This window comes from Microcaecilia unicolor, chromosome 10 (genome assembly GCF_901765095.1).
Source record: "Microcaecilia unicolor chromosome 10, aMicUni1.1, whole genome shotgun sequence".
Taxonomy (NCBI): domain Eukaryota; kingdom Metazoa; phylum Chordata; class Amphibia; order Gymnophiona; family Siphonopidae; genus Microcaecilia; species Microcaecilia unicolor.
In genome coordinates, this window is record NC_044040.1 from 86,900,080 (window position 1) to 86,925,675 (window position 25,596).

The window sequence follows — 25,596 nt, forward strand, 5'->3', positions numbered from 1 at the left end:
GATCTCTTTCATTGGCCATTTCCAAAAAACACCCACACCAAATAATTCATAATAATATACTGTGTTCAAGTGTCAAAAAGCAAATATCCTGAAATTTAAATGTGCTATATATGCTTGAAAATAAAGAATTTCAGGTGTCCCATTGTGGATACTATATGGGAAAATTAGGTTCTTACCATGATAATTTTCTTTCCTTTAGTCATAGCAGATGAAGCTATTACGTATGGGTTGTGTCCATCAACCAGCAGGGGGGGATAGAGAGCACTCAACTTTTCTCAGTGCCTCATGGCCAGCTAGCTCCACTGCCTCTTCAGTATTTGAAGCTTCCAAAGCAGTATGGCAAACCGCAATGGGAATAACATGAACTTTCCTCACAGCGAACGATGGCCCCTTAACAAGGGCATGAACTCAAAAAAGGAGGGAATGAACTCATCCTCCTGGAGGGAATAAACTCGTCCTCCACTTTGTATAAACGGAGGGAATACTTGCATCCTTCTGGAGGGAATAAACTCATCCTCCCAAAACATGAACTGGAGGGAATGAACTCAACCTCCTATAACTGTAACAAGAATCCTGGAGACTGTTTTCTGACTCCCCAAGGAAGGAATATAATTTCAGGAAACAAGAACAGCACCTAAAATCAGAATCACTGCAATACAGACAATCATACAGGGAGGGCTCATGGCTTCATCTGCTATGACTAAAGGAAAGAAAATTATCATGGTAAGAACCAAATTTTCCCTTCCTTGTCATCAAGCAGATGAAGCCATTACGTATGGGATGTAACAAAGCAATCCCTAAATAGGGTGGGAACAAGCCACACCACGCGCTAGCACCTGTGCTCCAAAACGCACATCCCTCCTGGCAGCCACATCCAGCCTGTAATGTCGGGCGAAAGAGAGCTCAGAAGCCCATGTTGCAGCACTGCAAATCTCATGAAGAGATAGTGCTCCAGTTTCCGCCCAGGAAGAGGAAATCGTTCTTGTGGAATGTGCCTTAAAGGCTTCAGGCGGAGCCCAGTCAGACAGCAGATATGCTGAAAAGATAGCTTCTTTGAGCCAACGGGTAATAGTGGCTTTAGACGCTGAAGACCCTCTGCGAGGACCTGCAAACAGCACAAAAAGATGATCAGAGGTCCTGAAAGAATTTGTAATTCGCAGATACTGCAACAGAGTCCTGCGCACATCCAAAAGGTGCAACTGCCCAAATGAACATGGAAACTCCTCCTCAACAAAGGAGGGAAGAAAAACAGGCTGGTTTAGGTGAAATGCTGAAACCACCTTAGGCATGAAGGAAGGCACGGTCCGAACCGTGACCCCTGACTCTGAGAATTGCAGAAAAGGATCTCTACAGGACAGCGCCTGGAGCTCTGACACCCGTCTCGCCGAGGTAATGGCCACTAAAAAGACGGCCTTCAGTGTCAAATCTTTCTCTGAAGCACGCCGAAGCGGTTCAAAGGGAGCCCCCTGAAGGGCCTTCAATACTAACCCCAGGTTCCAAGCTGGACAAGGTGCCCACACGAGAGGACGGAGCCGAAGCACCCCTCTAAGAAACCGTGCCACATCTGGATGAGCAGCTAAGGACACGCCTTCAACCTTGCCACGCAGGGAGGCCAATGCTGCCACTTGCACCCGCAGGGAATTATAGGCCAAGCCTTTGTGTACACCATCCTGCAAAAAGTCCAGAATCGGCGAGACAGGAGCCTGCAACGGAGAAAGCGCTCTTGAAACACACCAGACTTCAAACTGGCGCCAAATCCTGGCATAAGCCACGGAAGTGGAGAGCTTACGGGCCTGCAGGAGAGTGGAAATTACCTTATTTGAGTAGCCTTTATCTCTCAATTGCGCCCTCTCAATCGCCATGCCATAAGACCAAAGTGGCAGGCGTCCTCCATGGCCACCGGACCCTGTGACAACAGGTGGAGAACCAGAGGTAACGGAAAGGGAGCCTCCAACAGCATCTGTCAGAGGTCCGCATACCAAGGCCTCCTGGGCCAATCCGGGGCGATGAGCACCACTTCTCCTGGATGCAGCCGAATCCGCAGTAGCGCTTGCCCTATCAAGGGCCACGGAGGGAAGACATACAGCAAGCCCAGGGGCCAGGGTTGAGCCAAGGCATCCAACCCGGCAGAGCGAGGATCCCTCCGTCTGCTGAAGAAGCACGGGACTTTGGCATTGGAACTGGTCGCCATAAGATCCATCACTGGCTTGCCCCATTTGGCATATATCTGCAGGAATACATCGTCTGCTAGTTCCCACTCCACTGGATTGATCTGATGCCTGCTTAGATAGTCGGCTTGCACGTTGCTCTGACCTGCAATGTGAGCTGCTGACAGGGACTGTAGATGCAGCTCGGCCCAGTGGCAAATTTGTTCGGCCTGCGCTGCTAGAGCTCTGCACTGAGTGCCGCCTTGTCGATTTATGTAGGCCATTGCTGTTGTGTTGTCCAACATCACTTGGACAGCCAATCCTTCCAGGGTCACTTGAAAGGCCAGAAGAGCCAGAAACACCGCTTTCAACTCCAGGCAGTTGATAGACCACTCCGACTCGTCGGGCGTCCACAGACCCTGGGCATGCTTCCCCTGGCAATGTGCGCTCCAGCCCTTCAGGCTGGCATCTGTCACCACTAGGCACCAATCGGGGAGCGCCAGCGGCATTCCCCGCCGCAACATGCTGTCCGAGAGCCACCACTCCATACTGAGGCGGGCCGCAGGGAGCCAAGAAAGTCTGCACTGATAATCCTGAGATACTGGATGAGATACTGGAGACCATCGTTGAAGTAGAGAATACTGTAGAGGTCTCAGGTGCGCTCTCGCCCATGGCACCACTTCCAAGGTGGCCGTCATCGATCCCAACAGCTGGACAATGTCCCAAGCTCGCGGGCGGGGCATCCTCAGGAGCAGACGGACCTGATTCTGAAGCTTGCACCGCCTTTGTTCGGGAAGAAACACATAGCCCGAGGCTGTGTCGAACCTGGCCCCGAAATATTCTAGAGATTGCGAGGGGGTCAGGTTACTTTTGGCCATATTGACGACCCAGCCCAGAGATTGAAGGACTGAAACCACTCTGGCTACAGCTAGATGACTCTCTTTTTCTGAGTCTGCTATGATGAGCCAGTCGTCTAGGTATGGGTGAACCCGGATACCCTCTCACCTGAGAAAGGCAGCTACTACCACCATTACCTTGGAGAAGGTTCGGGGAGCTGTGGCAAGGCCAAAAGGCAAGGCCCAAAACTGGAAATGTTTTCCCAACACCGCAAACCGCAGAAACGTCTGGTGCGGGGGCCAAATTGGTATGTGCAAGTAAGCTTCTTTCAGGTCCAGAGACGTGAGAAATTCTCCTGGCTGTACCGCCGCAATGACGGAGCGCAGGGTTTCCATGTGAAAATGCCGCACTCTTAAGGACTTGTTTAGTTCTTTTAAGTCCAGGATCGCCTTTTCGTGGCACCATAAAGTAAATGGAGTAGCGGCCTAGACCTTGTTCGGCGGGAGGCACAGCCCCTATCTGGCACAGACTGTGCAGAGTCTCCTCTACCGCCGCCCGTTTGGCGGCAGAACCGCATCGGGACTCCACAAACACGTCTCTCACCGGGGCATCGAATTCTATTCGGTATCTGTCTCTGATCAGGTCCAAGACCCACTGAACTGCGGAGATTTTGGCCCACTCCTCGAAAAAGAGGAAAAGTCTTCCTCCGATGACAGGAAACGAGGAGAGGGCCGGAGCACCATCATTGAGAGGGTCGCCCCTGAACTCCAGGCCTTGAACCGGCAGCGGCAGAACGTTTGTCCGAGCGAAAGGAGTTTCTCTGCTGAAAGCGGGCACGCGAAGTGAACCCAGCAGCACGCCCTGAGCGGTACCTTCTAGCTTCACGGAAGTGAGGTCTGTAAGAGGAGCGGACCGCCTGACCCTTAGAGGAAGGCTTCGGCCTATCTTCGGGCAAGCGCTGAGGTTTGGAATCCCCCAGGCCTTTAACAATGTTTTCCAGCTCCTCACCAAACAGGAGAAGGCCTTGAAAGGGCAACTTCACCAACCTTTGCTTAGAGGCCATGTCCGCCGCCCAATGTCGTAGCCAAAGAGTACGGCGAGCCGCCACTGCTACAGCCATTTGCTTAGCCGAAGCTCTGACCATATCATAAAGGGCGTCAGCCAAAAAGGACAAAGCCGACTCCATCCGCTGAGCCACTTCAGATAAGGTCTCCGCTCCATTACCGGGCTGTTCCACTGCCTGCTGTAACCAAGCCAGGCAGGCTCTAGCAGCATAACAACTGCATGCAGACGCCCGAACAGTGAGACCTGCCAAATCAAAGGACCGCTTCAGAGCTGAATCAAGCCTGCGGTCTTGAATATCCTTCAGGGCAACACCTCCTTCAACAGGGAGGGTAGTTCTCTTTGTCACAGCCGTGACCAGGGCATCCACTTTAGGCATTGCAAAGCGAGCCAAATGTTCCTCACTCAGAGGGTATAATTGCCCCATAGCCCTAGCAACCTTCAAAGGTCCCTCGGGGTCAGCCCATTGAGCCGAAATAAGCTCTTGGATGGAGTCATGCAAAGGAAAGGCTCAAGCAGGCTTTCTGGTACTAGCCATCCTTGGATTAACAGAGGAGGCTGTGCCACTCCCAGGATCTTCAATCGAGAGGGCATGTAAGGCATCTGAAATAAGCGCTGGCAGCTCCTCGCGGTGGAAAATCCTCACCGCAGACGGATCATCAAGCTCCTGTGGCAATTCTGCACCTGACTCTGGCTCCTCAGCCCAAGAAGTTCTGCCACACCCCTCAGAATCCTCATAGCCCGACCACGGGGGGGGGGGGGGGGGGTGGTGGTGCCACACTCAGAAGGGGAATTAGCCCTTCTGTGATTATCAGGAGGATAAGAAACAGGCAAAACCAACTCCAAAAGGCCAGGATCCACCGGGGGGGGGGGGGGGGGGGGGGGGGGGGGCAGGCAGAGGGTCCGAAGATCCCTGAGGAAGCGCTCGTTTAAGCAAGTATGCCCAATGCAGCATTAAAACAAAATCAGGGGAGAAAACCGCTCCCTGACCGCCCGGATCCTGCCCAGGGCTATCAGCTCTATTATTAGCCTCACTCAGAGGACCCTCCCCCCCCCCCCCCCCCCCGGATTCAGGGCTCTCCATCGCAACGGAGGCCGTGCCATGTGAAAAAACCAAAATGGCGTCCGCTGCCAGCTCACAGCGTGAAAGACGCAGCTCGCCATGCTCGGGCTGGCTCTACCGTCTGTACAGCACGAATTACAGAGCCCCGCTGCTGATTTGCGCTTGCCACATTTAGAACAGCGCTTTACAGTCTCCGCAGCCATTGCCGAAAATGGCGGTAAAATTCAAAAATGGCGGTTCGCGCCAAAAACGTCCCGATCGCGGGCTCACCCCGGAGGAGTCAGAAAACAACCTTACCTCACTGGTCCGAGTATCACAGCTCCGTGCCTGCAGAAGAATCTCAAGAAAAAAACCTCTTTTCCAAGATCGCTGCGCTAAAGTGCAACGCAACTTTTTTTTTTTTTTTTTTAACGCTGTGAGGAAAGCAGAGGCAAAAGAAGTAAATAAAAACACTCCGGAGGCTCAGATAAGTGGGAAAAGCAGGGAAAGGTGAACCAATGTGCCTGCATCCACTGAGTGGGAAAGGACAGGGAAAAGCAAGCTAATATGTCCACATCCACGGGGGCATGGGTAAGGCAGGGAAAGGGCTGACCTATGTGCCTTCAAAGTGAAGCTGCTATAGCCTCTAACACCCCGGCTAACAACTGGCAAGCCAGGAGCCACCCCCAGGCAGATTTTGATGGAGCTCGAAGAAGCTGCAGCCACCCTGCTTGGGGAGATAGAGAATACTGAAGAGGCAGTGGAGCTAGCTGGCCATGAGGCACTGAGAAAAGTTGAGTGCTCTCTATCTCCCCCTGCTGGTTGATGGACACAACCCATATGTAATGGCTTCATCTGCTTGATGACAAGGAAAAGTGAATTTAAAAAATCTGAGGGCATTTCTTACACACAAAATATTTTTAATGAGTATTGGAGGACTAGATAGTCAGAGCTGCATTAGTACACAATCAGGCTTATTTTCAAAAGAGAAGAACGCCCATCTTTTGACACAAATCGGAAGATGGGCGTCCTTCTCATAGGGTCGCCCAAATCGGCATAATCGAAAGCCGATTTTGGGCATCCTCAACTGCTTTCCGTTGCGGCAATGACCAAAGTTCACGGGGGCATGTCGGATAATAGCAAAGGCGGAACTGGGGCGTACTTAACACATGGCCGTCCTCGGCTGATAATGGAAAAAAGAAGGCTGTTCCTGACGAACACTTGGACGACTTTACTTGGTCCTTTTTTTTTTTACGACCAAGCCACAAAAATGTGCCCTAAATGACCAGATAACCACCGGAGGGAATCAGGGATGACCTCCCCTTACCCCCCTAGTGGTCACTAACCCCCTCCCACCCTAAAAAAACATTTTAAATATTTTTCCAGCCTTAAATATCATACCCAGCTCCATGACAGCAGTATGCAGGTCCCTGGAGCAGTTTTAGTGGGTACTGCAGTGCACTTAAGGCAGGTGGACCCAGGCCCATCCCCCCCACAGCTGTTACACTTGTGGTGGTAAATGTGAGCCCTCCAAAACCAACCAGAAACCCACTGTACCCACATCTAGGTGCCCCCCTTCATCCCTAAGGGCTATGGTAGTGGTGTACAGTTGTGGGGAGTGGGTTTTGGGGGGGGGTTGGGGGGCTCAGCACACAAGGTAAGGGAGCTATGCACCTGGGAGCTTTTTCTAAAGTCCACTGCAGTGCCCCCTAGGGTGCCCGGTTGGTGTCCTGGCATGTCAGGGGGACCAGTGCACTACGAATGCTGGCTCCTCCCATGACCAAATAGCTTGGATTTGGTCGTTTCTGAGATGGGCGTCCTCGGTTTCCATTATCGCCGAAAATCGGGGATGACCATGTCTAAGGTCGACCTAAATGCTGAGCTTTGGGCGTCCCCGACCGTATTGTTGAAATGAAAGATGGATGCCCATCTTGTTTCGATAATACGGATTTCCACGCCCATTCGAGGGGGATGTCCTGCGAGGGCGTCCTCAAGAAAACCTGGGCGTCCCATTCGATTATGCCCCTCTATACCAGTTTGTTTTTCTGGAAACCTTTTGTGGAAGACTGATATAAATTTGAACTGTATTTTTTGTAGGATTTACAAAACACATTAAAGCATCTTAATGGACAGCATAAGGTGTAAGTGGAGGTGGAACATATAAACAGGTAAGACAGAGTAATTGATGCTAGCAAAAAATGGAACTAACAAAGAAAACTGCATGCAAAGTCATAAAGGTACATGAATATGATCTCAACTAGGGTAGGCCTGAATAAGTAATCCTGCTACAGTATCGGTCATTGTGCGTATAGTAGTTAAGAATGTATATACCTGGCTAGACAAGTATTCTATAAAGGAAAGTAGGTGCCCTCTTGATAAGATTTCACTTACCTTTCATGTACAAACGTCCGTACAGATTCAAAGTACAGAAAAACTGCAGCAGTTACAGTAGTCAAAAGAACCTGAATGGAAAGGATACTGTACACCTTCCGCAGAAAACCTAAAATGAAGAAAGTGAAATGACTTATTCCTTAAATTTCCTAAGTGATCCGGCACTAAAAATACAGTCATCTTGAAACAAATTTGGGATATATAAATTAGCATGGAAAAAATGCCAGTCAGTTATGTCACCAGGACCGGAAATATATTTAGAAAACTTAGGTGCCAGTCAAATCTTTTTATTTTTTAAGGAGCTAGGGAATTTTATTCTTTGCTTTCTACTACTCTTTTGTAGTTTTTGTTGTTGTTGCTATATTGCATCTTATTTTTTTTAATGGTTTGCAACAAATGGAATGTTGGAATGGAATATATATATATATACTAGTAAAAAAGGCCAGTTTCTGACACAAATGAAACGGGTGCTAGGAAGGTTTTCCTCGGAGTGCGTATGTTTGAGAGAGTGTATGTGAGAGTGACTGTGTGTGAGAGAGAGAGTGAATGTGCAAGTGTGTGTATGTGAGAGAGAGAGAGTGAGTCTGGGTGTGAGTGTGTCTGAGAGAGAGAGACACAGACTCTCTGTGAGACTGAGTGTATGAGAGTGTGTGAGTGACTGTGTGACACATAGAGAGTGAATGTGATACAGTGTGAGACACAGAGTGTGTGAGAGACAGTGTGTGAGAGTGAGAGAAAGACATTGTGAGAGAGAGAGAGAGAGAGAGAGAGAGAGAGAGAGAGTGTGTGTGTGACAGAGATACCTCCCCCCCTCTGGTGTCAGCCCCCCCCTCTCTCTCTGGAGTCTGAGCGTTACTGTGCAGGACACTGAGCTCTGGCTGTGCTTCAAGGAACTGACCAATCCTATTTAACAGAATGCACCTCCAACATTCTGAAGCCGAGAAACCTCGTGTGGTTGGTCACTTCTGCTTGTGACGAACCCGGAAGTACGTGATGTCAATTTAGGAGATGGATACAGAGTGCAGGAATGCCTCAGCCATGCAGTCAGCTTCAGAATGTTGGAGGTGCGTTTTATTATACAGGATATATATATATATATATATATATATATATATATATATATATATATATATATATATATATATGGGACAACTATCCATATAAGGGACAGAAACTCACAATATATGGCATGGAGGATGGAAATATTAATATGTTGGATGTTTGAAAACTTGAAACATGTCAGTATCCTTAAAGAACAAGCTTCAAATCCTCCCCCTCCCCCCACTGCTGCCTATGGGAAACTGTTAGTATGCTGACTATTGCTCCATCCCAAATGTCCCCTTTTCCTTCCAGTAGTTTGGCCCATAGCACCACAAGTAGGCAGAAAAAAATACCTGGTGATATATACCATCAAAAGGCATTTTCAAAGCCACCTCCCAAACATTTCTGCCAAATCCTCTCTCACACACATACAACTTCCAGTACCGCATTTATTTGCGACCTGTACATACACTCACGCAAATATCCCTATACAGCTTCCCCTACTCATTTACACCCACCATAAAACCACTCCCTAAACACAAACTCACACACTGACATGCACATTAGCTCCAACATCTCATACAATCACACCCATCCCCACCGCACAGACACCTACCCCTCCCACTCCATCTACACCTCCATTCTCCACAAATACACCCACCACTTCTCTAAATCAAAATTAGAAAGCAGTCCCACATTTATACCTTTGCATGCTTTCCATTCTTGTTTAGTGACCCTGTCCTCTGTGAAACATTTATTTGGTTTATTAATTTAGCTTACAACTTTTTTAGTAGTAACTTAAGGTGAGTTACATTTAGGTACACTAGGTATTTTCCAGTACCCAGGTGGCTTACAATCTGTTAGTACTTGAAACAATGAAGGGTTAAGTGACATGCCCAAGATCACAAGCAGCAGCTGGAAATACAACGGTTCCATTGTCATCCCTCCATCCCCACAGTCAATCTAGTAATTTCTCCTCCCCAACCTTCCTGATTCCTATACAGTTTTTCCCCTAGCCCTTTCCTCATTTCCATCCTCTCTCACATCTTCCACAGTCCCCATTCTCTTTTCACTGTTTCTTACCACCATCCCAGCCCTCCAGGTCTTTCACACAACCCCTCCTCACTCTTTATCTTCCTCCTCAGTCTGAGTTTTCACTGTAGCCCTATCTCCAAATCCCAGCTGTTACACAGATGCTACGTTACCCAGTTCTAGGTTGGAGACATTTTGGCCAGCCCTGGTTTTGAACTTACGTCCCAAAGTGGTATGGGATTTGTAGTGCTTGATCCTGCTCACTGAAATCTGTGCTGCAAGTCCCATCATGCACCAGGTTCAGAGCATATACAATGGTATTGTGTGGCTTGGCTGTATATAATGGACATTTTTGTATGTGATGTGTGGAAGGTAGAAGTAGCTGCATCTGTCAGTTAGTTTCTTGTATAAAGATGTTTTTATATAGCCAATGTTGATAGAAACTGTAGTATCTAAAGTTAATTTTTTCTGTGGAGTCAATTTTGAATTTGACTGAAAGATGGGATGAATTAAAAGTAGGGGTGGGCAATTAATGCATTAATAGCATTTGAATGCCAGCTGATTTTTAAAATGCAGACCCGCCTCCTTCCCCCTGAGCTTACCTCAACAGCTCGGGCTTTGGATTTTCTCTTCTTCCTTGCTGCCTCAAAGTTCTTTTTCTTCCCTGCAAGGCCGGGCTCTACAGACACTTGAGCCACACCATACAGGAAGTTGGAGAAGTCTCGTGGCGTATATTCAAGGGGTGTGGCTAGAAGATCCTTTGTCCACGGAAAACTACCGTTACAGGTAAGAAACTAAGATTTTCAAGACCCACGAGACTTCTCCAACTTCCTGCACAGTGCTGCTCAAGTATCTGCAGAGCTCAGCTATGCAGGGGAAGAAAAAAAAAAAAGACTTTGAGGCAGAAAAGAAGAAGAGAAAATCCAGAGCCCGAGCCCAAGCCCTGCTGTTGAGGTAAACAAAGGGAGAGGGGAGCGGGACTGTATTTAAAAAAATCATGTGGGGGGGGGGGGGGGGGGCATGAGAGAATCTGGGTAAAGGATGGTGAAGGGGGCATGAGAGAATCTGGGTGAAGGTTGGGGAGGGGAGCATGAGAGAGAGAGAGAGAGAGAAACAAACAAACAAACAAACAAACAAACAAACAGGGTGAGACAGATAGAGAGATGATTGTGTTCTATAGAAGAGAGCAAGAGAGATGCCCAAAATGCATGGTGTGATTAAGCACAATTAATTAAAAATTTTACCCTTAATTAAAAGAATTGTAAAATTGTTTCATAGTCTCTTTACCTTCAGTCCAAATCATAACAGTGTCATCAATATATCAGTAATAAAGGGTTCAGTCTGATTTGTATTCAAAAATCTCTCTTCCAATTCTGCAATAAGAACATAAAGCAGTGCTATACTGGGACAGAGTAAAGGTTCATCAAGCCCAGTATCCTGTTTCCAATAGTGGCCAATCCAGGTCATAAGTACCTGGCAAGATCCCAAAAAAGTAAAACACATTTTACACTGCATATTCCAGGAATAAGAGGTAGGTTTCCCAAGGTCATCTTAATAATGATGTATCGACTTTTCTTGTAGGAACGTGTCTAAACCTTTTTAAAACCCTGCTATGCTAACTGCTTCTACCTGAAAATGTTGTCATATTGTTGTGCCATCCTGATGTCCATAGCAGTGACTACGATTTGTAGATAGCAGTTCTTTATTGGAACATGTATCACAACTGTCAGGAATGGTGAGCCCTTGAACCAAAGCTAGAGCTTTGGCAGACAAATCACCTGGGCTGGCACAGGTAGGAATCAGAACAGACTCAACAAGGCAGGACAGAGGTAACTAAACACAATAGACAAAACAAGGACCGGATCCAGACGAGGCAAGGAAAGGAAGGCAAAGGGGCCAGAACTGGAACCCAGACAGGACAAGGCAAGACTCGGAACTGGATTAAAACTGGGACTGGGACCCAGAAATGCAAGACAAGGCAAAACTCGGAAGTAGATTAAAACTGGGTCCAGAAAAGGGCAAGACAAGGACAAGGCAAGGACTGGATCCGGACAGGACTAGACTGAAAGAGACAAGACAAAGCACACCTAGACAGGCAAGACAGGGTAGGAGCTAGGCAACAAGAATAACAGAAGCAAGACAATAAACAAGGCAAGGACAGGATTCAGGATTCTCGAACAGGCCTGGCTGGAACAGGATTCTCAAACAGGTTTCAGGATTCTCAAACAGGCTTGGCTGGAACAGGATTCAGGATTCTCAAACAGGATTCAGGATTCTCAAACAGATAGAGAGAAACAGTAGGTCTGAACATAAGGGCACGGCCACAACCGTGACAACATGATTCAAATACATATTAAATAACTACCAATTTATATTCTGTTTTGTAGGCATTGATCGCCAAAACCTGTCGTTTCTTTATCTACAACATTAGCAAAATTCGCCCCTTCCTTTCTGAATACGCTACCAGAACCCTTATCCAAACCCTTGTCACCTCTCGCTTGGATTATTGCAATTTGCTTCTCACTGGTCTTCCACTCAGCCATCTCTCTCCTCTCCAGTCTGTCCAAAATTCTGCAGCACGACTTATTTTCCGCCAAAATCGTTATACCCACACTAGCCCACGCACTGGATCCCTGTCCGCTTCCGCATACAGTTCAAACTTCTCTTACTGACCTATAAATGCATCCATTCTGCAGCCCCCCATTACCTCTCCACTCTCATCTCTCCCTACATGCCTCCCCGTGAACTCCGCTCACTGGACAAATCTCTCTTGTTGTCCCCCTTCTCCTCCGCTGCTAACTCCAGACTTCATTCCTTTTCCCTCGCGGCACCTTATGCCTGGAATAGACTTCCTGAGCCTGTATGTCTAGCTCCATCTCTACCTGTTTTCAAATCTATGCTGAAAACCCACCTTTTCACCACTGCTTTTGGCTCCTAGCCACTACTCAATTACCCTCCCCTTGTTCCTTTCTCTCCGAGTACTTCCCTCGCCCTTAATTGTCTTGTCTGTCTGTATATTTTTAGATTGTAAGCTCTATTGAGCAGGGACTGTCTCTCTGTGTCAGGTGTTCAGCGCTGCATGCGTCTGCTAGCGCTATACAAATGCTAATAATAATAATTAAAAGCTGTTTATTTTCAAAAATATTTATTTAGATGTAGATGTAGCTTAGAAGGCAATTTTTTTAATCTGATAACTTTTAATGATTTTTGTTGAAATAATTCTTTGAGAGCCACATTGAAGTAGATTGGGATTACACTGTCTATAAGCTCTATGATTATGATTTTATTGGTTGAAATGGAAGTGGTTGTGGGTTAAGATGAATTTGATAAATTTTGTAATGGTTTCCCAGTGTATACTAGTGATGCAGAGTAGATTGTATAGTGATTCGACATCCATTAGCTGCTTGATATTTTTTAATTTGTTCAGAAAGTCTGTGGTGTCTTGTATGAAGCTGTTTGTATTGTGCACGAAAGGTTTAAGAGTACCCTCTATGGGCTAGATTATATATATGGCGCCAAAAAAAGTGCTATTCTGTAAACCGTGATTAAAGTTAGTTGCGGTTTATAGTATAGCACTTATGCCCAGGGATCATAAGAGAATTGTGGTGTAAATGCCTGCGCCTAAATGTACACATGGAGCCCCCATATTCTATAATTTGTATTTATTTTTTTTCAAAACTGTATATCCCACTTTAAACTCAAAGCGGGTTACAATAAAAACATACACAATATCAGAGAAAAATATCAAACAGTGATAAACAAAATAAAATTTCATTAATACATCACTGACTTCTGGCAAGAGCTGTCAAGACAAACTAATCCCTATCCATCCATATACGCTTCTACAAACTAAAAAGTCTTCAATAATTTTTTCAATTTCTGAAAATCTGTACAAAGTCTTAAATAGCCTGGCAGACCATTCCACAAATAAGCCCCAGCTATAGAGAACGCACAATTTCTTGTTTCAGATAAACAGAAGTTTATAGCCGTTGCTTCACCACAGAATGTGATTCTCGTTGTGGTTCATACATGAGTAAAGAATCCGCAAAATACTGTGGTATCTTACCATATATACGTTGATGTATCAAAGTCAAGTTCTTATATTGTATACAAAATCTAACCGGTAACCAGTGTAAACTTTTCAAAGTGGGAGAAACATGTTCAACTTCACTCCCCCAATCAAACGAGCTCCTGTATTCTGAACAATCTGTAAAGCTTATATTTTAGTTAAGTTCAAAACTAAATAAAGTGAATTGCAAAAATCCAATTGCATAAGTATCAAATTTTGCAGTAGTATACGAAAATCATATGCTGGCACCATACCCTTTAACTTAATCAATATTCGCAGTTGAAAAAAAGCAGTAGAAATGACATGATCTATTTGAGCTTGCATATTCAATTCACAATCTAACATCACACCCAAATTTAGAAAAACAGTCTTCATTTGTGATTTCATAGTTCAAAACAGTAGGATTTCTTCCAACATACATCTGACGAAGAAGGGCAACCTTCGAAAGCTAATCAAGAAATGTACTAAGTTATGTCCAATAAAAAAGGTATCATCTTATTTTCTTTTCCATGTTTTATTTTGTTTGATTTCTACTGAGAACCTTTAAGAGTGGACTAACACGGCTACCACACCTTCCAACATACATAAATTCAGTCTTCAAAAAATTCAATGACAAATCATGAAATTGCATCCAATCTGAAACAGCATCCATGCAGAAACTAAACATTTCTTCCAATTTCTCAGAATTCTCTGGTGTCGGAAAGAAAAACTGAATATCATCAGCATACATACGAAATAACACATCCAACTGTTAGAAAACCTTACCCAAAGATTTATTTATTTTAGCATATTTATATCCCACTTTTTCCCACAGGTGTGCAGGCTCAAAGTGGCTTACAATGTAATGATAGGCTGTCGCCAGATCAGTTGTTAAACATTTACAATCAATGAGATAGCATAGAAGGAACAAGGGAAGTAAAAAAGAGGGAAAGGGCAAGAGGGTCTCAAATGGGCCATGAAGATGCTATTAGGAAGGACTGTTATGATGAATCCAAGGAGTAGGCTATCCGAGATAAGCTGGACTGAGGTAGATTTACAGCTGTCAATGCTTTTAAAAAGACCTCCACGTGACTTTCTTCCCTTAGCTCCTATAACTTTGACAGGCTATTCTAAAAGCTGGTGATGATGTGTAATAAAAACACAATTTTTTTTAAAGTTGGATTTTTACTTGTTTTACAAATACTTTTCTAAAAATAGAACCCATTCATATTCCTAATTAGTGGCCCTACTTTTCTGTAGCAGTTTCTGTAGCATATTTGCATAAATTTGAGCTATTTTGCATAATACAAATAAAGTAGTTTTCCAAGTTTGTTGTGTGTCCACATCCTTTATTTTGATCTTTTGGGAGTGATAGTGGAGGGGATATCATGCACATAGATGGTAGATTGGGATGGGGACAGGGACAATGGGAGAGCAGTGACTTTCCTCAGCTCTAGTCTTTCTCCTATTCACATCCCAGGTGTCAATATACATGCCACATTTTCCTTTCTTAGAAGCCTCTAGCCTCTTTTTTTTTGTTTTAAATCCACCCTGAGTTACCTGCCCCCCCACCCAGCTGAAAGGAGCAGTAGTGCCTTGGGGCCCATCCTTCTCCAGTGCCACTGATGACATATACACATGGAATAGCAACGCACGTAACTTACAACCATGCTCCTGATCCACCCTGAAATGGCCATGACCTCCCATTTCCGTGCCTCCTTTCTTTGCCTGTGCGTAAAATTTAGGCGCAAATCCCGCACCTAAACTTACGCACATAAGTTCTAATTAAATCTAATTAGTGCCTCAAGGAAAGAGCTGCATCCAAGATGCCAAAAGAGAATAGTGGTATGCGCACAAAGAATGGCCTTGTGACCTAAGGCCAACGATAGAGCCACGCCCACCCCTCAAGGTGGCACTGAGCTCCCCACTTAAAGAAGGAACTGGAGGAGTGGCCTAGTGGTTAGAGCACTGGTCTTGCAATCCAGAGGTGGCTGGTTCAAATCCCACTACTGCTCCTTGTGATCTTGGGCAAGTCACTTAACCCTCCGTTGCCTCTGGTGCAAACTTAAGATTGTGAGCCCTCCTGGGACAGAGAAATATCCAGAGTACCTGAATGTAACTCACCTTGAACTACTACTGAAAAAGGTGCGAGCAAAATCTAAATAAATAAATAAATACATGTAGAGATGAAATTGTGCCCCCAAGGAGAGACTGAGTTAAGTGTCACCTGTCCTGACTGAGCCTGTCACCAGTCCTGACGGATCTGCGCATGACTGAAAAAAAGGAGCTGCACTCCCCTTGCCAAGATGAAGGAACTGAGCCCCTCAAAAACCGGGTCGTTGGTGTGCCTGCCAACTAAATAGGTGAGCGCTACATGCCATGAAGGAGCTAGGCTCTCCTCGCCAAAACAGGGCCAGGCACTACATGCATGGAGGAAGCTTGGCTCAAAACACCAGAATGGAGCTGGGCTCAACATGCAAGGCTGGAGTCAGACTCCAAATGCAAAGAAGGAGCCGGGCTTGACATGCAAGAATGGAGCTGGGCTTTCAACATGCACCGATGGAGCTGGCCTCGAGTTGTCAAGATGGAACTGGGCTCTCGACATGCACCGATGGAGCCGTAATGTAATGATAGAGCTAGTCTCAAGTTGCCAAGATGGAGCTGGGCTTGAAAGGCAACAATGGAGCTGTGCTCTATATGCCAGGATGTGCTGGGTTCCACATGCAATGATGGCACTGGACTCCACTGGCCCAGACGAAGCTAAAGTCCATATGTCCTAGCACAGCAGAGCCTCAGACACCCAGGTAGCGCAGGGCTGTACATGTTCAGCCAGAACTGAGCTCTAAGTGGAAGGATGGAGCAGAGATCTATACACCCAGACGGAGCAAAGCTCTACATGCCCAGTTAGAATTGGTCTCCCCAAGCATCACCTGAGTCAGACTCTACAGACACCGACGAACCTGGGCTTGCCATGTGAAGATGGCTGACCTTACCAGTAAACACTGAAATGAGTGCTACAAGCTATGGCAGAGTCGTATTCCGCATGCCATGCCAGGGCAGAACTGTACCTGTCCAGATGGAGCTGGGGACCTCCTACATACATGGAGACAGGCCCTACAACAAGGATGGAGCTGGATTCCACATTCTCAGATGGAGTTAGACCCAGCATTCCAAAAAAGAAGCTGGACTCCATATTGAAGAAAGCCATTGGCTACTGGCCAAACGAGGTGTAGGAGTACAGGAAAAACGTGAAGCTGCCTACATGTCTCAAGGGAGCCAAGACACCCAGGCAACAATCTGAGCGCAGGCCAATCTCAGAAAGGAGCTAGATCCCACATTCCCATAAGGAGCTGTGCTCCCCGGACAAAAATGGAGCCAAGGCGTACCAGCCCATAGAACCGCATGGCCCTTGTAAAAATGAAACAGTGCTCCCCCTGGAAAAAATAAAAGTACCCCAATCTCAAAGGTAGAGCCCCTCCTTAGCCCTAATAAGAAATGTGGAACAGCCGCAGAAAGGACCGAGCAATACTGCAGTGAGACATTGCCAAATACGATGAGCCACAGTGAACAGAAGCTGCCAAGTCAAGCCACTGACCAGAGAATGAACACCCCCCACAACGAGAGCTGATCATCCCGGCTGGAGCCAACTCCGCACCAGAAGTGAGAGCTGACACTCACTTGAACAGTGAAACAAGAGTCCAATTGCACTAAGTGCTCCCCAGGCAGCCACACTAAGGATGCCCAAGGGCCTAACTCACCAAAACCCAGGATCCTGCATGCCAAAAGAAGTGGCCATGCCTCACTGCTACGGGTGCTGGGAAGCGATTCAAATCCCCAAGGCCCAACCAGGGAAACAACAGCAAGACATAAGAGGAGACCCGGAACCTAAGCCTGCCAATTACCACGGCCTAGTAGAATGCACCCCAGTGGCGTAGCCAAAGGTGGGCCTGGGTGGGCCGGGGCCCACCCAACAGTAGTATACGTTTAGCAGTAGCTGGTGGGGGATCCCCTTGATGGTAATGAAAATGCTGCTCTCCACGATACTGGGACCTACGCATGCTCAGTTTTCAGCGCATGTCTGCTGCAGGCTGCCAATGTGGAAAGTATTTTTCCACCAGCTGAGATATTTATTTGGTGTGGTGAACACTTGGTGCCCACCCACTTCTTGCCTAGGCCCACCCAAAATCTGCTGTCTGGCTACGCCCCTGTCAATAGAGAGCTAGATGCCTGCTTTTTTCTTCATGATGACAATAGATAGTCCTCTATAAAAATACTTGCAAAAGTTTGAATGCCTATGAGGCTTATTTTCAAAGCACTTAGCCTCCCAAAGTTCCATAGAAACATATGGAACTTAGCCTCCCAAAGTGCTTTGAAAATATGCCTCTATGTGTGTCGTTTTTTAAAATTTGACAAAAATGTCATTTACTTTAAAGCTTCCCTTATGAACATATAACATAAAATTTTAAATCGGCAAAACAGAATTAAAAATTATTGTACCTGCTAGACACAGCAGAAACTCTCTTTGCATATGTCCAAATCTTTCTGGAAGGGCTGCTTACACCTAGATCCAGCTGGATTCATTGTCTGAGGGGCAGCATACACCTAGATTCAAATGTTTCTCATCAGAAGGGCCGCATACACCAGGATCCTACATAAGTACATAAGTAATGCCACACTGGGAAATGACCAAGGGTCCATCGAGCCCAGCATCCTGTCCACGACAGTGGCCAATCCAGGCCAAGGGCACCTGGTGAGCTTCCCAAACATCCTGGTGTATTTGGGATCAGAAGGACCGCATACACCAGGATCCTGGTGTATTTTTGATCAGAAGAGCCACATACACCAGGAGGCCACATACACCAGGATCCTGGTGTATGTGGCCCTTCTGATCGAAAATACACCAGGATCCTGGTATAATTGGGATCAGAAGGGCCACATACACCAGGATCCTGGTGTAATTGGGATCAGAAAGGCCACATTCATCCCTTCTGATCGAAAATATTTATTTGTTACATTTATACCCCACATTTTCCCACCTATTTGCAGGCTCAATGTGGCTTACAAAGTACCGTAAAGGCGTTTGCCATTTCGGTTGATAACAAATACAAGATTGTGTTGTGGTCACATGACGTACAAGTGATCAGGCGTCATGGGGTCGAGGGGAAAGAGGATAGTAAATTATCCAGTGCGATCGTTGATTATGTTGTGTTGCTGGGTGTGGAGATTTATGTTGGATCGGTGGGATAAGCTTTTTTGAAGAGGTGGGTTTTTAATGATTTCCTGAAGTTTAGGTGGGCATGTATTGTTTTCACTGCATACAGGAGTCCATTCCATAGTTGTGCGCTTATGTAGGAGAAGTTAGATGCATAAGTTGTTTTGTATTTTAGCCCTTTGCAGTTTGGGTAATATAGGTTTAGGTATGATCGTGCTGATCCGAGTCTGTTTCTAGTTGGTAGATCTATGAGGTCTGTCATGTATCCTGGGACTACGCCGTAGATGATTTTGTGGACCAATGTGCAGATTTTGAAGATGATCCGTTCTTTGATTGGGAGCCAATGCAGCTTTTCTCAAAGGGGTTTAGTGCTTTTAAATCATGTTTTACCATATATCAGTCTGGCTGCTGTGTTTTGGGCGGTCTGGAGGTTTTTTTTTTGCAGTAATCTGCATGGCTTAGGACCATTGATTGTATTGGTTTACGAAAGGTATCCCTCGGGAAGAAAGGTTTTATTTGTTTGAGTTTCCACATTGAGTAGAACATTTTCTTTATTACGGTTTTTACTTTGCTCTCGAGGGTGAGGTTGCGGTCGATTGTGACTCTGAGTATTTTTAGGCTATCTGAAATAGGGAGTGTGTGTCCTGGGGTGTTTATGGTTGCGGGTTTGTAGTTGTTATGTTGAGATGAGAGGATAAGGCAGTGTGTTTTTTTCAGTGTTCAGTTTCAATTGGAATGAGTTTACCCAAGAGTCCATGATGTTCAGGCCATCATTGATTTCATTGGTTATTTCAGTCAAGGCATGTCTGAAGGGAATGTAGATTGTAACATCATCTGCATAGATGAATGGGTTAAGGCCTTGATTGGATAAGGACTTTGCCAGTGGGATCATCATCATGTTGAAGAGTGTTGGTGATAATGGTGATCCTTGAGGTACTCCACAAGTTGATTTCCACGGTGGTGAAATGCTTGAATTTGATTTTACTTTGTATGTTCTGGTGGTTAGAAAGCCCTTGATTCAATTGAGTACGTTTCCTACAATCCTGAAGTGGCCAAGGAGTCTTAGTAGTATATTATGGCTTACCATGTCGAATGTGTTCGACATGTCGAATTGAAGGAGAAGTATGCTTTTCCCTATGGCTATTTCCTGTTTGAATTTGGCCAGGAGACTGACTAGGACGGTTTCGGTGCTATGGTGGGAGCGGAATCCTGATTGTGAGTCGTGTAGTACTAAGTACTTGTCCAGGTATTCCGTAAGCTGTTTGGTCACCAAGCTCTCCATCAATTTTACTACTAGAGGGATGAACGCAACTGGGCGGTAGTTGGTTAGGTCGTTTGTTTTTTTTCTTAGTGTCTTTTGTTGGTATTATTTATTTATTTATTGCATTTGTATCCCACATTTTCCCACCTATTTGCAGGCTCAATGTGGCTTACAGAGTTTTGTTATGATATGTTCATTCCAGGATGTCAGATACAAATAGTATCTGTACACTTACAATTAGTAATGTGCAGAGATAAAGTAAGGGAAAAGAGAAGGAAAGGTGTTAAGCAGGATAGTGTAGAAGGTGTCCTTTAATAACTGGGTGGGTTGGTGAAGTAGTTTTGTGAAGTTATGGGTTCTCTTTGTAGGCCTTGTTGAAGAAGTGTGTCTTCAGAGATTTGCGAAAGTTAGTTATTTCATCAATGGATTTCAGGGCTGTAGGTAATGCATTCCACAGCTGCGTGCTCATGTAGGAGAAGGTGGTGGCTTGTGTCAGCTTGTATTTTAATCCTTTACAGCTGGGGAAGTGTAGATTGAGAAATTTGTGGGCTGATCTTATGGCGTTTCTGGGAGGCAGGTCCACATGTAGATTGGGGCGTCTGCATGGATGATTTTGTGTAAAACCGTGCAGATCTTGAACGCAATGCGTTCCTTGAGTGGGAGCCAGTGCAGTTTCTCTCTTAGGGGTTTTGCACTTTCGTATTTAGTTTTTCCAAATATGAGTCTGGCTGCGGTATTCTGGGCTGTTTGGAGTTTTTTGATAGTCTGTTCTTTGCAGCCAGCGTACAGTGCGTTGCAGTAGTCCAGATGGCTTATTACCATTCACTGTACCAAGGTCCGGAAGATGTATCTCGGGAAGAAAGGTTTAACTCTTTTGAGTTTCCACGTGGAGCGGAACATCTTTTTTGTCGTATTCTTCACGTGTGTATCTAGTGTGAGGTTTCGATCGATGGTAACTCCAAGAATTTTCAGATTTTGCGAGACGGGAAGAGAACAGTATGGTGTGGTTATGGTGGAGTAGTTGTTTGTATTGTGTTGAGAAGTGAGTACAAGACATTGTGTTTTTTCTGCGTTGAGTTATAGCTGGAATGCATCCGCCCAGGAGTGCATAATTTGGAGGCTTTGGTTGTAAGTAAGTAGGATGTTACCATAATCCTCGGGGAAGAAACCTTGTTGTAGCATAAAGTTTAGGTGGGATGTGAGGTCTTCTATGAATCGGCTGGGGGCCGATGGTGTATTTTCGATCAGAAGGGCCGAATACACCAGGATCCTGGTGTATTTTCGATCAGAAGGCCAGAATACACCAGGATCCTGGAGTACTTTAGATCAGAAGGGAAGAATATACCAGGATCCTGGTGTACTTTAGATGAGAAAGGATGAATACACCAGGATCCTGGTGTATTTTTGATCAGAAGGGTTGAATACACCAGGATCCTGGTCTATTTTCGATCAGAAGGGCCGAATATACCAGGATCCTGGTGTATTTTCGATCAGAAGGGAAGAATACACCAAGATCCTGGTGTATTTTTCATTGGAAGGGTTAAATACACCAGGATCCTGGTGTATTTTCGATCAGAAGGGAAAAATACACCAAGATCCTGGTGTATTTTTCATCGGAAGGGATAAATACACCAGGATCCTGGTGTATTCGGCCCTTCTGATCAAAACTACACCTGGCCCTTCTGATGAGAAACAGAGCTGAATCTAGGTGTATGCTACCCCTCAAATGAATACTGCTGGATTTAGGTGTGAGCAGCCCTTCCAGAAAGTTTTGGACACATGGAAAGGAAAGACAGTTTCTGCTGTGTCTAGCAGGTACAATAATATTTAATGCTGTTTTGCTGATTTAAAATTTTATGTTATATGTTCATAGGGGAAGCTTTAGAATAAATGACATTTTTGTCAAATTTAAAAAAATGACACACATAGGCATTAAAACTTTTGCAAGTATTTTTACAGAGGACTATCTTTATTGTTATCATGAAGAAAAAAGCAGGCATCTAGCGCTCCAATGAAAACCACAATGCAGCACTGGAAATAACAAAGCAGCTTCTGCAGTACTGACAAATATATTTTGAAAATAACTCTCCCCCCACTTCACAGACCCTTGAAAATTCCACCAGCCCCATACAACTCCTCTTAGATCAGCCCCCCCCCCCCTTACAAGAGAGAATGCAAATCTACTTTGCTATTGTTTTTGACAAACGGAGATGGCTGCTATAGGGGGACCGGCTTCAACTTTATAGTCATACTATCTCCTGTGGACCAGATAAGCTTATCCCATTTCCCCTCATTTATCCTCAAGGAGATGAGTTTTCAGTTTTGGCACAGTATAAGACATCACAAGAACAAAATATAAGAAAACCACTGGACTGCATTGGGGGCTTATAGCCCATGTAGTTATGTTTAAACAAAAGAGATCTATATGAAACAAAATATTTATTTTTATTTTGACTTATAAAACCACTTGCCCCTGACACATGTTCAAAACAATCCATTTGTGTATCTAAAAGGTAATGTTCTACAAAACAGATGAACATGTGATTCCATGCGCCCCAATGAAAGGAGAGTTTAATTCTTCCATTTAATTTCAATATATTCCATCATCTTTATAACACCAGACTTCCCATGACAGACTGCAACAACAGTTAAGCTGAACCCATTAGGAAAGAAGATATCCTCACTGAAATCTGTTAGTCTATATTGCACAGAATAACAGTGAAGAAAAATGACTACAAACTGCAGGGTTTATAATTGCTGTTTCTACCAGTTACAATACATTTTGAAACTTTTTTAATGATATTTAGTTATGTCTTTTATCTTCCACCTTGTAAGGCATGCCTATCCAACTGAAACAGCTTTAGACTTGTTACAAATGGCCCAACAATAAAGAACAACGTGGATCAAGCAACTCATAGGGAGGTGATGGAGAGGAAAACGGTAACGGAATTCAAACATGCGTGGGATAAACATAAAGGAATCCTGTTCCGAGGGAATGGATCCTCAGAAGCTTAGCTGAGATCAGGTGGCAGAGCCGGTGGTGGGAGGCGGGGCTGGTGGTTGGGAGGGGAGGATATTGCTGGGCAGACTTATATGCAGTGTTGCCAGGTGGGCGGTCTTACCGCCCAATTGGGCGGTTTTCCGCGACCCGCCGCGGGAAATTTTTGCCCGCGGCGGGTTGCGGTTTTTTGGGCTGTTTTTTGGGCTTCAGGGCGGTTTTTTGTGCGGCTTTTTCGGCCGCGGGGGGCGGGGTTAGTGACGTTTTTGGGCGGGGTTTGTGACGTAGGAGGCGGGGCCGGTGACGTAGGAGGCGGGGCCGGTGACGGCGGGGTTGATGACGGCGGGGGTGATAACGCGGGGGTGGGGTGTCAGGGGCGGGGTTTGAGTTTGGGCGGGTTTTGGGCGGTTTTTGTGCTGGATTGGGTGGGAAAAAAATTTTCCACCTGGCAACACTGCTTATATGGTCTGTCCCAGAGCCGGTGGTTGGGAGGCAGGGATAGTGCTGGGCAGACTTATATGGTCTGTGCCCTGAAAATGACAGATACAAATCAAGGTAAGGTATACACAAAAAGTAGCACATATGAGTTTATCTTGTTGGGCAGACTGGATGGACCATGCAGGTCTCTTTCTGCCGTCATCTACTATGTTACTATGTATATGTTTGCTTGCTTTGTTTTGAGTGTATGGCAATGACGGCTGCGCGGGGGAGTGGAAACAGAGATTAACCGAAGGGAATGGGGCTTGATATATCGCCTTTCTGTGGTTTTTTGTAACTACATTCAAAGCGGTTTACATAGTATATACAGGTACTTATTCGTACAGGCTTACAGTGGACTAGATAGGCTCACTTCCTCTCCAGTCTATTAAACCTCCTTGATAGTGCACGACAAAGGGCCCAGGAGAACCTGGAAATAGAGGACTAGAGAACCAAAGCGCTGGGTTACGACTACTGATCGCCGCATAAAGCAGTGGCGGCCGTCAAAACAAAGAACCCTTCCAGTCTTAAGGTAGTACTTAACAGATCCGGAAGATCTCGGGGATCCCGCAGATCTGGCTTTTACATCGTCCCCTCAACTCGCTTCCCACCAAAGGCCCGGTCTCAGATAGGTCGGTGTGCATTCACTACGGTACTCTTTCCAACCGTTGTTTATGTTAGCCTGTCCTCTACCCCTAGAGAAGCACAGGGGGCGGGCGAGCTCACCCATGCGGATGTGGACACTGGCAGAGGCCACATTAGTCCCGTAGTTGAAGTCATCTTCGATAGAAGATCTAGGATAGTGATCCGTGTCCATTACGCTGAAAGCAACCGAAACCGTCAATAGGACACTGAAAGTGTAAACTAAGTGCCAGCTTCCGGGTCAGGAACGATCAATCGAACACTGCTTAGCCGATAAGCTTCTGCAGGATCTTACGCAAGATTTTTTTCCGTCCTTGTGCAACACTTCCGACTTCTGTCGTCAGTGACAGTAAGGGGCGCCAGTGGGAAACTCCAGCGAGCGGAGTTTGGAGTTGCACTGGGTGCGGGAGATCAGTACAGCTCCCGGGAAGATGGCAGCGGAGGGGCAGAGTATCGATTTCTCTTCTTCTCTCTTCCATGTCACCCCCTCTACCATGGAGAAATTCTGCAGAATGATGGACTGCTGTGATGGGGACCTGGGATGGAGAGGGTTGGGTGAGTACTGGTGTAAGTCTGTCTGTCTGTCTGTGCATGTGTGCATCCATCCTAATAATTTTGTGGTGTCTGGACTCCTAACCATGAGGGCATGTTAGAGAGACATGGAAGCGCTGACATGAGTGCCTTTTGGGAAGTCAGTCATACATCCTGGAAAGTAGACTTCTTCAGTTCTGGGTGTAATTTCTTGCTTTCCGTATGAATTCAGGGCTGCCTTAACCATTAGGGAGTCACCAAAGGTTACCACTTCTGGCTTGCAGCAAAAAGCAGCTGCACTGAAAGGAAAACAGTAGGTTCTGACAGTCACACAAACCCAAGGGACCATGTTACCTAGCACATTCAAATAATTTCACAACCCAGTAAAAATGTCATTTGAAAAGTGAATGTTTTTGAAGGCAGAATGAAAAAAAAATATCAAGATATGCATATTTATAATTTATGGTAAAACTTCTTTATTGAAGAACACATTTCAACTCAACACATTAATTAATCTGTTGCCAAACATATGTTGGGTTTACCCAATTCAAAGAATTACATATTTTTCTGTTTCCATCTACCCTTCTTTTTCGTATTACCCACCCTCTCACCCTTAAATGCCCTCTTCCTCCGTTCTCAGTTACCTCTGTGGAGATAATCCATGTTTATCCTTACACTGGTATAAAAAATAATGATATTCCTCTATAAACATACAATTGTAACTTTACCTTCTCTTTCCCCTCCAATTTATTATCCATGAAGTGTATTCAAGAGCATGTTGCAAAGTCTTGTTTGAGAGCCTAGGAAAGGTTTCTAAAAGTGGATAAGCTGGTTAATTACGCTTCCTCCTGCATGTGGCTCTGATAGGCTCTCCG

The 25,596-nt window shown here is 45.5% G+C and overlaps 2 protein-coding genes across 2 annotated transcripts in view; one reads left to right on the forward strand and one right to left on the reverse strand.

The window, feature by feature from the left end:
* The window catches only part of TMBIM4 (transmembrane BAX inhibitor motif containing 4), a 201,079-nt gene extending 176,603 nt beyond the window's left edge, over positions 1-24,476 (reverse strand). Inside the window, exons 1-2 of the mRNA XM_030215778.1 lie at positions 24,275-24,476; positions 7,480-7,588 (exon numbers count right to left, since the gene is read on the reverse strand). Coding sequence (XP_030071638.1) covers positions 7,480-7,588; positions 24,275-24,365 — 200 coding nt within the window. The 5' untranslated portion in view covers positions 24,366-24,476. The remainder of the gene's footprint in view (positions 1-7,479; positions 7,589-24,274) is intronic.
* Positions 24,477-24,539: 63 nt separating this feature from the next.
* Positions 24,540-25,596, forward strand: part of IRAK3 (interleukin 1 receptor associated kinase 3) — a 138,200-nt gene continuing 137,143 nt past the window's right edge. Inside the window, exon 1 of the mRNA XM_030215616.1 lies at positions 24,540-24,745. Coding sequence (XP_030071476.1) covers positions 24,622-24,745 — 124 coding nt within the window. The 5' untranslated portion in view covers positions 24,540-24,621. The remainder of the gene's footprint in view (positions 24,746-25,596) is intronic.